This window comes from Oncorhynchus gorbuscha, unplaced genomic scaffold (genome assembly GCF_021184085.1).
Source record: "Oncorhynchus gorbuscha isolate QuinsamMale2020 ecotype Even-year unplaced genomic scaffold, OgorEven_v1.0 Un_scaffold_1107, whole genome shotgun sequence".
Classification (NCBI taxonomy): Eukaryota; Metazoa; Chordata; class Actinopteri; order Salmoniformes; family Salmonidae; genus Oncorhynchus; species Oncorhynchus gorbuscha.
In genome coordinates this window covers 152,533-165,556 of record NW_025745986.1, presented here as the reverse complement: position 1 = coordinate 165,556, position 13,024 = coordinate 152,533, and the positions used below count along the sequence as shown (strand labels likewise).

General features: G+C 47.3%; 1 protein-coding gene across 1 annotated transcript in view; it reads right to left on the bottom strand.

Moving 5' to 3' along the window:
• The window catches only part of LOC124021421, a 48,295-nt gene that overhangs the window by 20,221 nt on the left and 15,050 nt on the right, over positions 1-13,024 (bottom strand). Inside the window, exons 13-17 of the mRNA XM_046336611.1 lie at positions 11,031-11,087; positions 8,535-8,600; positions 6,711-8,430; positions 5,033-6,666; positions 4,329-4,948 (exon numbers count right to left, since the gene is read on the bottom strand). Coding sequence (XP_046192567.1) covers positions 4,329-4,948; positions 5,033-6,666; positions 6,711-8,430; positions 8,535-8,600; positions 11,031-11,087 — 4,097 coding nt within the window. The remainder of the gene's footprint in view (positions 1-4,328; positions 4,949-5,032; positions 6,667-6,710; positions 8,431-8,534; positions 8,601-11,030; positions 11,088-13,024) is intronic.

The following is a 13,024-nucleotide window of genomic DNA, read 5'->3' as shown; positions in this document are numbered from 1 at the left end:
ATGATTCACAGGACAACCATGTACCAATGATTCACAGGACAACCATGAACCAATGATTCACAGTACCAATGTACCAATGATTCACAGGACAGCCATGTACCAACGATTCACAGGACAACCATGTACCAACGATTCACAGCACCAATGATTCACAGGACAACCATGTACCAATGATTCACAGGACAACCATGAACCAATGATTCACAGCACCAATGATTCACAGGACAACCATGTACCAATGATTCACAGGACAACCATGAACCAATGATTCACAGTACCAATGTACCAATGATTCACAGGACAACCATGTACCAATGATTCACAGGACAACCATGAACCAATGATTCACAGTACCAATGTACCAACGATTCACAGGACAGCCATGTACCAATGATTCACAGGACAGCCATGTACCAACGATTCACAGCACCAATGATTCACAGGACAACCATGTACCAATGATTCACAGGACAACCATGTACCAATGATTCACAGGACAACCATGAACCAATGATTCACAGTACCAATGTACCAATGATTCACAGGACAGCCATGTACCAATGATTCACAGGACAACCATGAACCAATGATTCACAGTACCAATGTACCAACGATTCACAGGACAACCATGTACCAATGATTCACAGGACAACCATGTACCAACGATTCACAGCACCAATGATTCCCAGGACAACCATGTACCAATGATTCACAGGACAACCATGTACCAACGATTCACAGCACCAATGATTCACAGGACAACCATGTACCAATGATTCACAGGACAACCATGAACCAATGATTCACAGCACCAATGATTCACAGGACAACCATGTACCAATGATTCACAGGACAACCATGAACCAATGATTCACAGTACCAATGTACCAATGATTCACAGGACAGCCATGTACCAATGATTCACAGGACAACCATGTACCAACGATTCACAGGACAACCATGTAAGAGGTGTTACCGTCTACAAATTAAAGGGATACTTTAGGATCTCTGCTAGCAGATACCATAGACTCCTAGTCATTATGCTAACGCTAGTTAGCAACTACGTTCAAACTGCACGGAGACATACAAATGGTATCCACGAGTTTATCTGACTCTGGGGAAGTCGATAAAGGGTCTCATTGACAAAATCCAGAATAGAGGTCGACCGATTAAAATCGGAATGGCCGATTAATTAGGGCCGATTTCAAGTTATCATTTATACCTTTATTTAACCAGGCGAGTCAGTTAAGAACACATTCTTATTTTCAATGACGGCCTAGGAACGGTGGGTTAACTGCCTCGTTCAGGGGCAGAACGACAGATTTTCACCTTGTCAGCTCAGGGGATCCAATCTTGCAACCTTACAGTTAACTAGTCCAACGCTCTAACCACCTGCCTCTCATTGCACTCCACGAGGAGCCTGCCTGTTACGCGAATGCAGTAAGCCAAGGTAAGTTGCTAGCTAGCATTAAACTTATCTTATAAAAAACAATCAACCATAATCACTAGTTAACTTCTTGCGTGGAGCCATGCCGGATCCGGTAGCGTAATCATAGCCTCAAGCTCAATACCATAACGCAGCGTTAACTATTCATGAAAATCGCAAATGAAATGAAATTAATATGCTAGCTCTCAAGCTTAGCCTTTTGTTAACAACACTGTCATCTCAGATTTTCCAAAATATGCTTCTCAAGCATAGCAAACTAGCATTTGTGTAACAGTACTGATAGCTAGCGTAGCATTTAGCGTTAGCATCAGCAGGAAACATTTTCACAAAAACCAGAAAAAACATTCAAATAAATAATTTACCTTTGAAGAACTTTGGATGTTTTCAACAAGGAGATTCTCAGTTAGATAGCAAATGTTCAGTTTTTCCTGAAATATTTTTTGTGCAGGAGAAATCGGTCCGTTTGGTGCGTCATGTTTGGCTACCAAAACAAAACGAAAATTCAGTTATCCAAACGGCAAACTTTTTTTCCAAATTAACTCCATAATATCGACTGAAACATGGCAAACGTTGTTTAGAACCAATCCTCAAGGTGTTTTTCACATATCTCTTCAATAATGCACACTTCCAGGAACGATACTTCTCTGTCTGTGTCGCATGGTAAAATCATTGCCACTGAGAGTTACGCACCAACGTAGACAAAGGACACCGGACGGGCCCCTGGCAAATGTAGTCTCTTATGGCCAATCTTCCAATGATATGCCTACAAATACGTCACAATGCTGCAGACACCTTGGAGGACCGGCAGAGCGTATAAGCTCGTTCACAGCATATTCACAGCCATATAAGGAGACAATGGAAAACAGAGTCAAAAATTCTGCTCATTTCCGGTTTGAAGTTGCATCTTGGTTTTGCCTGTAAGATCAGTTCTGGGGCACCCACAGATAATATCTTTGCAGTTTTGAAAATGTCAGAGTGTTTCCTTTCCAAAGCTGGCAATTATATGCATAGTCGAGCATCTTTTTGTGACAAAATATTGCGCTTAAAACGGGCATGTTTTTTTTATCCAATAATGAAATAGCGCCCGCCCCCCTAGCTTCAACTGGTTAACTACACCTGGTTGATGATATTACTAGATATTATCTAGCGTGTCCTGCGTTGCATATAATCTGACTGAGCATACAATCATACAAGCATCTAAGTATCTGACTGAGCAGTGGTAGGCAGAAGCAGGCGTGTAAACATTAATTCAAACAGCACTTTTGTGCATTTTGCCAGCAGCTCTTCGTTGTGCGTCAAGCATTGCGCTGTTTATGACTTCAAGCCTATCAACTCCCGAGATGAGGCTGGTGTAACCGAAGTGAAATGGCTAGCTAGTTAGTGCACGCTAATAGCGTTTCAAACATCACTCGCTCTGAGCCTTCTAGTAGTTGTTCCCCTTGCTCTGCATGGGTAACGCTGCTTCGATGGTGGCTGTTGTCGTTGTGTTGCTGGTTCGAGCCCAGGGAGGAGCGAGGAGAGGGACGGAAGCTATACTGTTACACTGGCAATATCAAAGTGCCTATAAGAACATCCAATAGTCAAAGGTTAATGAAATACAAATGGTATAGAGGGAAATAGTATTATATTAAGTTAACTTCTTCGATATAGGGGGCGCTCTTTTAATTTTTGGATTAAAAACATTCCCGTTTTAAACAAGATATTTTGCCACGAAAAGATGCTCGACTATGCATATAATTGACAGCTTTGGAAAGAAAACACTCTGACGTTGCCAAAATTGCAAAGATATTGTCTGTGAGTGCCACAGAACTGATGTTACAGAAAAAAACTGATAAAAATACAATCAGGAAGTGCCACATTTTTTGAAACCGCCTCATGGCAATGACTCCTTATATGGCTGAGGAGGAGCTAGGAGTCAGCTTACCTTTTCCACGTTTTCCCCAAGGTGTCTGCAGCATTGTGACGTATTTGTAGGCATATCATTGGAAGATTGACCCTAAGAGACTACATTTACCAGGTGGTCGCTTGGTGTCCTCCGTCGCAATTATTGCGTAATCTCCAGCTGCAGTATTTTTCTGTTTTCTTCGGATGAGAAGCCAACTGCCACCACTGATAGATTATCGAATAGATATGTGAAAAACACCTTGAGGATTGATTCTAAACAACGTTTGCCATGTTTCTGTCGATATTATGGAGCTAATTTGGAAAAGTTTGGCGTTTTAAGTGACTGCATTTTCGTTTTTTTTCTTAGCCAAACGTGATTAAAAAACGGAGCCATCTCTCTTACACAAAATCTTTTTGGAAAAAATGAACATTTGGTATCTAACTGAGAGTCTCGTCATTGAAAACATCCGAAGTTCTTCAAAGGTAAATTATTTTATTTGAATGCTTTTCTTGTTTTTGTGAAAATGTTGCCTCTGATGAATGCTAGGCTTAATGCTATGCTAGGCTATCAATACTCTTACACAAATGCTTGTGTAGCTTTGGTTGAAAAGCATATTTTGAAAATCTGAGGTGACAGTGTTGTTAACAAAAGGCTAAGCTTGTGTTTCAATATATTTATTTCATTTCATTTGCGATTTTCATGAATAGGAAACGTTGCGTTATGGTAATGAGCTTGAGGCTATGATTACGCTCCCGGATACGGGATTGCTCGACGCTAGAGGTTAAAATAAGTGTTCATTCAGTATGGTTGTAATTGTCATTATTACAAATAAATAAATAAATAAAAATTGTCCGATTAATCGGTAGCGGCTTTTTTGGTCCTCCAATAATCGGCACGGGCGTTGAAAAATCATATAATCGGTCGACCTCTACTCCAGAAACCTTTAAATGATCCTACGGTAAATATGCTATGTAGGCAAAGCTGTTCGTGACTAACCTGATTGTCTGAGAACTCAGAGAGGACCTCCTTCTCCTCATCCCGTAACACAGGCTTCCTAGACAGATTCCCAACAAACAGGTGACTCTTAATGACTGGCAACAGGTCAAAACACTGGGCTGCTATCTTCTCTAAGGCCTGGGATATGGAGGCTTCGCCTGCTGCTTTCCCAACCAGTTTCTCCTTCTCTAAGGCCTGGGATACGCCTGCTGGTTTCCCAACCAGTTTCTCCTTCTCTAAGGCCTGGGATATGGAGGCTTCGCCTGCTGGTTTCCCAAACAGTTTCTCCTTCTCTAAGGCCTGGGATACGCCTGCTGGTTTCCCAAACAGTTTCTCCTTCTCTAAGGCCTGGGATACGCCTGCTGGTTTCCCAACCAGTTTCTCCTTCTCTAAGGCCTGGGATATGGAGGCTTCGCCTGCTGGTTTCCCAACCAGTTTCTCCTTCTCTAAGGTCTGGGATATGGAGGCTTCGCCTGCTGCTTTCCCAACCAGTTTCTCCTTCTCTGTAGGCTGTGAAGAACTCCCATGTTGAGGTGTCCTGAGTAGTGGGTCAGGACTGGCTGATGTCCTGGATGATATCCCCTTCGCAGCAGGGCCGGCCGTCGCTCCAGCAGGGCCGGCCGTCGCTCCAGCAGGGCCGGCCGTCGCTCCAGCAGGGCCGGCCGTCGCTCCAGCAGGGCCGGCCGTCGCTCCAGCAGGGCCGGGGGAGCAGTTATCCAGCCTCAGTCTTTTGGCACTCTTTGGTAGAAGCATGTTGACTCCACTTCGCTTCCCTCTTTGCTCTGTTTTGGTGAAAGCCGTGGACGAGGAGTTGATGGTTTTGAAGCCAGATATCTGACTGACAGAGCTGGAAGGTGTGGTCCCCGTCTCAGCAGAAGACATAGAGAGGTTTCCTCGGAGGATACTGAGAGTCCAGGCACGGGCAGACAGTTCTGGATACATGCTGTCTAGAATCCTCATGGAGTTCTCCTGGGCGGGACTAGTGGAGGAAGAGGAAGGGCTGAAGGCAGGAAGTCTCCCTGGAACAGGAACAGCGTGTTTAGGAGTGGCTGAACCAAACTGTAGTGGTGAGGAAGGGGTGGTTCGAGACGGGGAGCTCAACATCTGACCATCAGGTGCTGTTTGGGACCCCACAGGGGAAACAGGCCCTTCCATTGGTGAGGGAAAGGACAGTTTACCAATCACCTGTCTTGGATTGCCAGGTTTTGCTGGTCTCGGAGGAGTTACAGTGAGAGGCATCAGAAGAGGAGGTAGTGGAGGACCCATTTCAAAGCGAACCTTCCCAATGGGAACTTTCCATGTACGTTCTGGGGAGTGGCCCACAGGCAAGGCTGCTGGCCTGATCCCTTCACTCATGTCAGGGCTGAGTCTTTCAATAATAACTTTACATGAAAGAGTGGTCGTTTGCTGGCCGTCCCTGGGAGCCGCGCCGTCCCTGGGAGCCGCGCCGTCCCTGGGAGCCGCGCCGTCCCTGGGAGCCGCGCAGTCCCTGGGAGCCGCGCCGTCCCTGGGAGCCGCGCCGTCCCTGGGAGCAGCTCCGTCCCTGGGAGCCGCGCCGTCCCTGGGAGCCGCGCCGTCCCTGGGAGCCGCGCCGTCTTTCCCTGAGCTGGTTTGGACTGCGTTTGATCTAACAAGACTCTTCCTGACACGCCCACTTCTAGTGCTGATCATCTCAGTCTCGTCTTTCCCACCTAGTTTCTCATCTGTCAGCTGGGACTCAGACCTTGACTCAGAGATGCAGTCGGTGGTGGTCGGACGCTTACGGTCAGCTTTCATATCCTGGTGTTGTAGAACATGGACTGGGCGATCACAATCTTTCAGCATCCCGTTGTTCAAAGGCTCGTCACTCTGTAACTCTGTTGGAGACGGTGGATTCCTAACGTCAGACCCTGGGTCTTCAGCATCTTTCCTTCCATTCATCCTCTTCGGTTGTGTACCAGATCTCAGGAGCTTCACGTTCACCACTGGGGAAAGACATATGGGACTATGTAACCTCTTGCAAACTGTATGGTTTCTGCTACTCTGAGCATTGGGTTTTGTTGCCTGGATGTCTTCATGGAGTTCAGATGTCGTAGTACAGTCCTCTACGTTCTTTACAGAGCTCGTTAAACTGTCAGGAGAGATGTGGACACTTGTTTTTGTCAGAGGTGCCAGAGACTTCTGTTCAGATGATGATTCCTCTGCCCCAGAATGCACCGTGATGACGGTTGATACTATACCTACATCCTTCAGTCCTTCTGTAGGGTGACTGGGGGAGACCAGTCCTTCTGTAGGGTGACTGGGGGAGGCCAGTCCTTCTGTAGGGTGACTGGGGGAGGCCAGTCCTTCTGTAGGGTGACTGGGGAGGCCAGTCCTTCTGTGACTGGGGTGACTGTAGGGGACTGGGGGGCCAGTCCTTCTGTAGGGTGACTGGGGGAGGCCAGTCCTTCTGTAGGGTGACTGGGGGAGACCAGTCCTTCTGTAGGGTGACTGGGGGAGGCCAGTCCTTCTGTAGGGTGACTGGGGGAGGCCAGTCCTTCTGTAGGGTGACTGGGGGAGGCCAGTCCTTCTGTAGGGTGACTGGGGGGGAACAGTACATCACCAACCTGTTTCCAAGAGAAACCCACTTCATCGTCTTTATCTGATTCCTGGCCTCTAAACAACTTGTCTTGTTTATGGGGACATGCTTGAGGAGCTGCTTTCTGATCAGTTGTGTTACATTGAGTGTTAGGAGCCCATTCAGTCAGTTGTTCTGGACCAGTCACTGTCTCCGCAGAACAATCAACCAGAAGACTGGGTTCCAGCTGTTTAGTGGAGGGAGTTTGAGACACGCTGGCCTCTCCTGACTGATCTTTAATGCTTTCTACTTTCTCTGAGTCCCCATGGTTGATGCTCTGACCCGCCAAGACACAGCCATTATAACACGGGTTAGTCTCAACATCCATCTCTGTCATGTCTGGTGAGAAGTCCTGCACTTCTTCTCCTTGTGTCTGGGTGAGTGAGGTCTGAACGGCCCCAGTATGGACCGAGAGGTTGCCTGGATGCTCTACTGAGTTTGGGAGACACTCTGTGGCTTTGGTAAAGGAAGGCAGATCATTAGAGGAGGTTTGAGTCTCTCCTGATGGGGACTGGATGGTTTCAGCAGCTGGTTCTACCTGCATGTCTTCCTGTTCACAGACAGCCACACTGTTCCTCTCGGTCTCTCCTGAGGTCCCTGTGGCCAGATCAGGGCTTTTTCTCAGAATAGAATTAGTGCTATCTGAAACAGGGCTTTCTCTTGGAGTAAAATTAATTCTGTCTGATGGTAGTTCCACTGAGGAGTCTGCAGGTTGTTGTCCTGACAACACAAGGGCCATCTGATTGGCTGGTCCAGTTTTCTGTCCTGCTGTCTGATTGGCTGGTCCAGGCTGCTGTCCTGCTGTCTGATTGGCTGGTCCTGTAGTGTAGACAGAGTGGTTTCTATTCTCTAGAGGAAATCTGGTCCCTCGAGCTCTGGACTCCAAGACATCATCCAACCTCTTCTGACCTGAGGACCAGGGTAAGGGGGAGAGGATAGGGGGCAGCGGCTTGAACCAGTCCAGGATCTCCTCAACTGATCTACTATGTTTATGGCCTGGCGGGTCAATGTTCCTGCCGGGTCCATGGCCTGGCGGGTCAATGTTCCTGCCGGGTCCATGGCCTGCCGGGTCACTGTTCCTGTCGGGTCCAGGGCCTGCCGGGTCACTGTTCCTGCTGGGTACATAGCCTGCCGGGTCACTGTTCCTGCTGGGTCCAGGGCCTGCCGGGTCACTGTTCCTGCTGGGTCCAGGGCCTAGCGGGTTACTGTTCCTGCTGGGTCCATGGCCTGCCGGGTCACTGTTCCTGCTGGGTATATGGCCTGGCGGGTCACTGTTCCTGCTGGGTATATGGCCTGGCGGGTCACTGTTCCTGCTGGGTCCATGGCCTGCCGGGTCACTGTTCCTGCTGGGTCCATGGCCTGCCGGGTCACTGTTCCTGCTGGGTCCAGGGCCTCCCGGGTCACTGTTCCTGCTGGGTCTATGGCCTGCCGGGTCACTGTCAGGTCTGTGGGGTTCAACTGTGCTACGGTCTTGTAGGTGCTCCTTTAACTGCTGTTTCCTCCTGGCTGTGAGTGAGACAGACAGAGACATAATGATATTCTGGTCTGTTGTAACAAGGGAAGGTCCATTATATCATATGACATCATTACAATGCGTCTTGAATACATACCAGGGAGGTGTGATGAGGGAGGAGCTACACACACCCATAGATCCTCCAGCAGCCTCTGGATCTTCTCTGTAAAACACACCACCGTATCAACACCATGACGACTGTAGGTACTACACCCCACCGTATCAACACCATGACAACTGTAGGTACTGCACCCCACCGTATCAACACCATGACAACTGTAGGTACTACACCCCACCGTATCAACACCATGACAACTGTAGGTACTACACCCCACCGTGACGACTGTAGGTACTACACCCCACCGTGACGACTGTAGGTACTACACAACACCGTGACGACTGTAGGTACTACACCCCACCGTGACGACTGTAGGTACTACACCCCACCGTGACGACTGTAGGTACTACACAACACCGTGACGACTGTAGGTACTACACAACACCGTGACGACTGTTGGTACTACACCCCACCGTGACGACTGTAGGTCCTACACCCCACCGTGACGACTGTAGGTACTATACAACACCGTGATGACTGTAGGTACTACACCCCTCCGTGACTACTGTAGGTCCTACACCCCACCGTGACTACTGTAGGTACTATACAACACCGTGATGACTGTAGGTACTATACCCCATCGTGACTACTGTAGGTACTATACAACACCGTAGCAACACCATGACGACTGTAGGTACTACACCCCACCGTGACGACTGTAGGTACTACACCCCACCGTGACGACTGTAGGTGCTACACCCCACCGTGACGACTGTAGGTGCTACACCCCACCGTGACGACTGTAGGTACTATACCCCACCGTGACGACTGTAGGTACTATACAACACCGTGATGACTGTAGGTCCTACACCCCACCGTATCAACACCGTGATGACTGTAGGTGCTATACCCCACCGTGACGACTGTAGGTACTACACCCCACCGTGATGACTGTAGGTACTATACAACACCGTGATGACTGTAGGTACTATACCCCATCGTGACTACTGTAGGTACTATACAACACCGTAGCAACACCATGACGACTGTAGGTACTACACCCCACCGTGACGACTGTAGGTACTACACCCCACCGTGATGACTGTAGGTGCTACACCCCACCGTGACGACTGTAGGTGCTGCACCCCACCGTGACCACTGTAGGTACTATACAACACCGTGACCACTGTAGGTACTATACAACACCGTGACCACTGTAGGTGCTACACCCCACCGTATCAACACCATGACGACTGTAGGTACTACACCCCACCGTGACGACTGTAGGTACTACACCCCACCGTGACGACTGTAGGTACTACACCCCACCGTGACCACTGTAGGTACTACACCCCACCGTAACGACTGTAGGTACTATACAACACCGTGACGACTGTATGTACTATACTACACCCCACCGTGACGACTGTAGGTACTACACCCCACCGTGACGACTGTAGGTACTACACCCCACCGTGACGACTGTAGGTACTACACCCCACCGTGAGACTGTAGGTACACACCCCACCGTATCAACACCATGACGACTGTAGGTACTACACCCCACCGTATCAACACCATGACGACTGTAGGTACTACACCCCACCGTGATGACTGTAGGTAATATACAACACCGTGACGACAGTAGGTGCTATACCCCACCGTGACGACTGTAGGTAATATACAACACCGTGAACACTGTAGGTACTATACAACACCGTGACCACTGTAGGTGCTACACCCCACCGTATCAACACCATGACGACTGTAGGTACTACACCCCACCGTGACGACTGTAGGTACTACACCCCACCGTGACGACTGTAGGTACTACACCCCACCGTGACGACTGTAGGTACTACACCCCACCGTGACGACTGTAGGTACTATACAACACCGTGACGACTGTATGTACTATACAACACCGTGACGACTGTAGGTACTACACCCCACCGTGACGACTGTAGGTACTACACCCCAAGGGTATTAGTGTGTGGTATCAACTTGGGTTATAGTGTAATAAAAACATACCTTTATCCAGGAACAGTGGGTTAACTGTAATAACTCAACCTTTCGGTTACTGGCCCAACGCTCTAACCCCTAGGCTCCCTGCTGCCCCAAAGGTATTAGTGTTACTCGGTTACTGGCCCAACGCTCTAACCCCTAGGCTCCCTGCCACCCCAACGCTCTAACCCCTAGGCTCCCTGCCGCCCCAAAGGTATTAGTGTTACTCGGTTAGTGGCCCAATGCTCTAACCCCTAGGCTCCCTGCCGCCCCAAAGGTATTAGTGTTACTCGGTTACTGGCCCAACGCTCTAACCCCTAGGCTCCCTGCCGCCCCAAAGGTATTAGTGTTACTCGGTTACTGGCCCAACGCTCTAACCCCTAGGCTCCCTGCCGCCCCAAAGGTATTAGTGTTACAAAGGTATTAGTGTTACTCGGTTAGTGGCCCAACGCTCTAACCCCTAGGCTCCCTGCCACCCCAAAGGTATTAGTGTGTGGTATCAACTTGGGTTATAGTGTAATAAAAACATACCTTTATCCACCTGTGTTTCTTCAGGTGCCGTTGCTTGAGTTGATGTGCTCTTCAATACTGAACAAAGACAAGATTGAACTTAATTAACAAACGCTGTGATACTACTACTGACACTACTGCTACTACTGATACTACTACTACTGATACTACTACTACTGACACTACTGCTACTACTGATACTACTGCTACTACTGATACTACTGATACTACTGATACTACTACTACTGATACTACTACTACTGACACTACTGCTACTACTGATACTACTACTACTGATACTACTGATACTACTACTACTGATACTACTACTACTGATACTACTAATACTACTACTACTACTGCTACTACTGCTACTACTGATACTACTACTGATACTACTGCTACTACTGATACTACTACTACTGATACTACTGCTACTACTGATACTACTGCTACTGATACTACTGCTACTGATACTACTACTACTGATACTATTAATACTACTACTACTACTGCTACTACTGCTACTACTGATACTACTACTACTGATACTACTACTACTGATACTACTGATACTACTACTACTGCTACTACTAATACTACTACTACTACTGCTACTACTGCTACTACTGATACTACTGATACTACTACTACTACTGATACTACTACTACTACTGATACTACTACTACTACTACTACTACTGCTACTACTGATACTACTGCTACTACTACTACTACTGATACTACTACTACTACTACTACTACTGCTACTACTACTACTACTACTACTGCTACTACTACTACTGATACTACTACTACTGATACTACTGATACTACTACTACTGCTACTACTGCTACTACTGATACTGCTACTACTGATACTACTGATACTACTGATACTGCTACTACTACTGCTACTACTGCTGATACTGCTACTACTGCTACTACTACTACTACTGCTACTGCTACTACTGCTACTGCTGCTACTACTGATACTGCTTCTACCACTACTACTACTACTACTACTGATACTGCTTCTACCACTACTACTACTACCACTACTGATACTGCTACTACTGCTTCTACCACTACTACTACTACTACTACCACCACTACTACTACTGATACTACTACTACAACTGCTGCTACTGCTACTACTGATACTGCTTCTACCACTACTACTACTACTACTACCACTACTACTACTGATACTGCTTCTACCACTACTACTGCTACTGCTGCTACTACTGCTACTACGGATACTACTGCTACTGCTACTGCTTCTACCACTACTACTACTGATACTGCCACTACTGATACTACTACTACTACTACTACTGATACCTCTTCTACCACTACTACTACCACTAACACTACTACTACAACCACTACTACCACTACTACTACCACTACTACTACTACCACTACCACACTACTACTACTACTACTACTGATACTGATACTGCTTCTACCACTACTACTGCTACTGCTGCTACTACTACTACTGCTACTACTGATACTACTACTGATACTGCCACTACTGATACTACTACTACTACTACTACTGATACTGCTTCTACCACTACCACTACTACTACTACTGCTACTACTACAACCACTACTACCACTACTACTACCACTACCACTACTACTACCACTACTACTGCTACCACTACTACCACTACTACTACTACTACTACCACTACTACCACTACTGATACCACTACTACTGCCACTACTGATACTGCTACTACTGATACTGCTTCTACCACTACTACTGATACTACTACTACTGATACTACTACTACTACTACTGATACTACTACTACTGATACTACTACTACTACTGATACTACTACTACTACTACTACTGCTACTACCACTACCACTACCACTACTATTACTACTGATACTACTACTACTACTACTACTACTACTACTACTACTACTACTACTGCTACTACCACTACCACTACTACTACCACTACTATTACTACTACCACTACTACTACCAC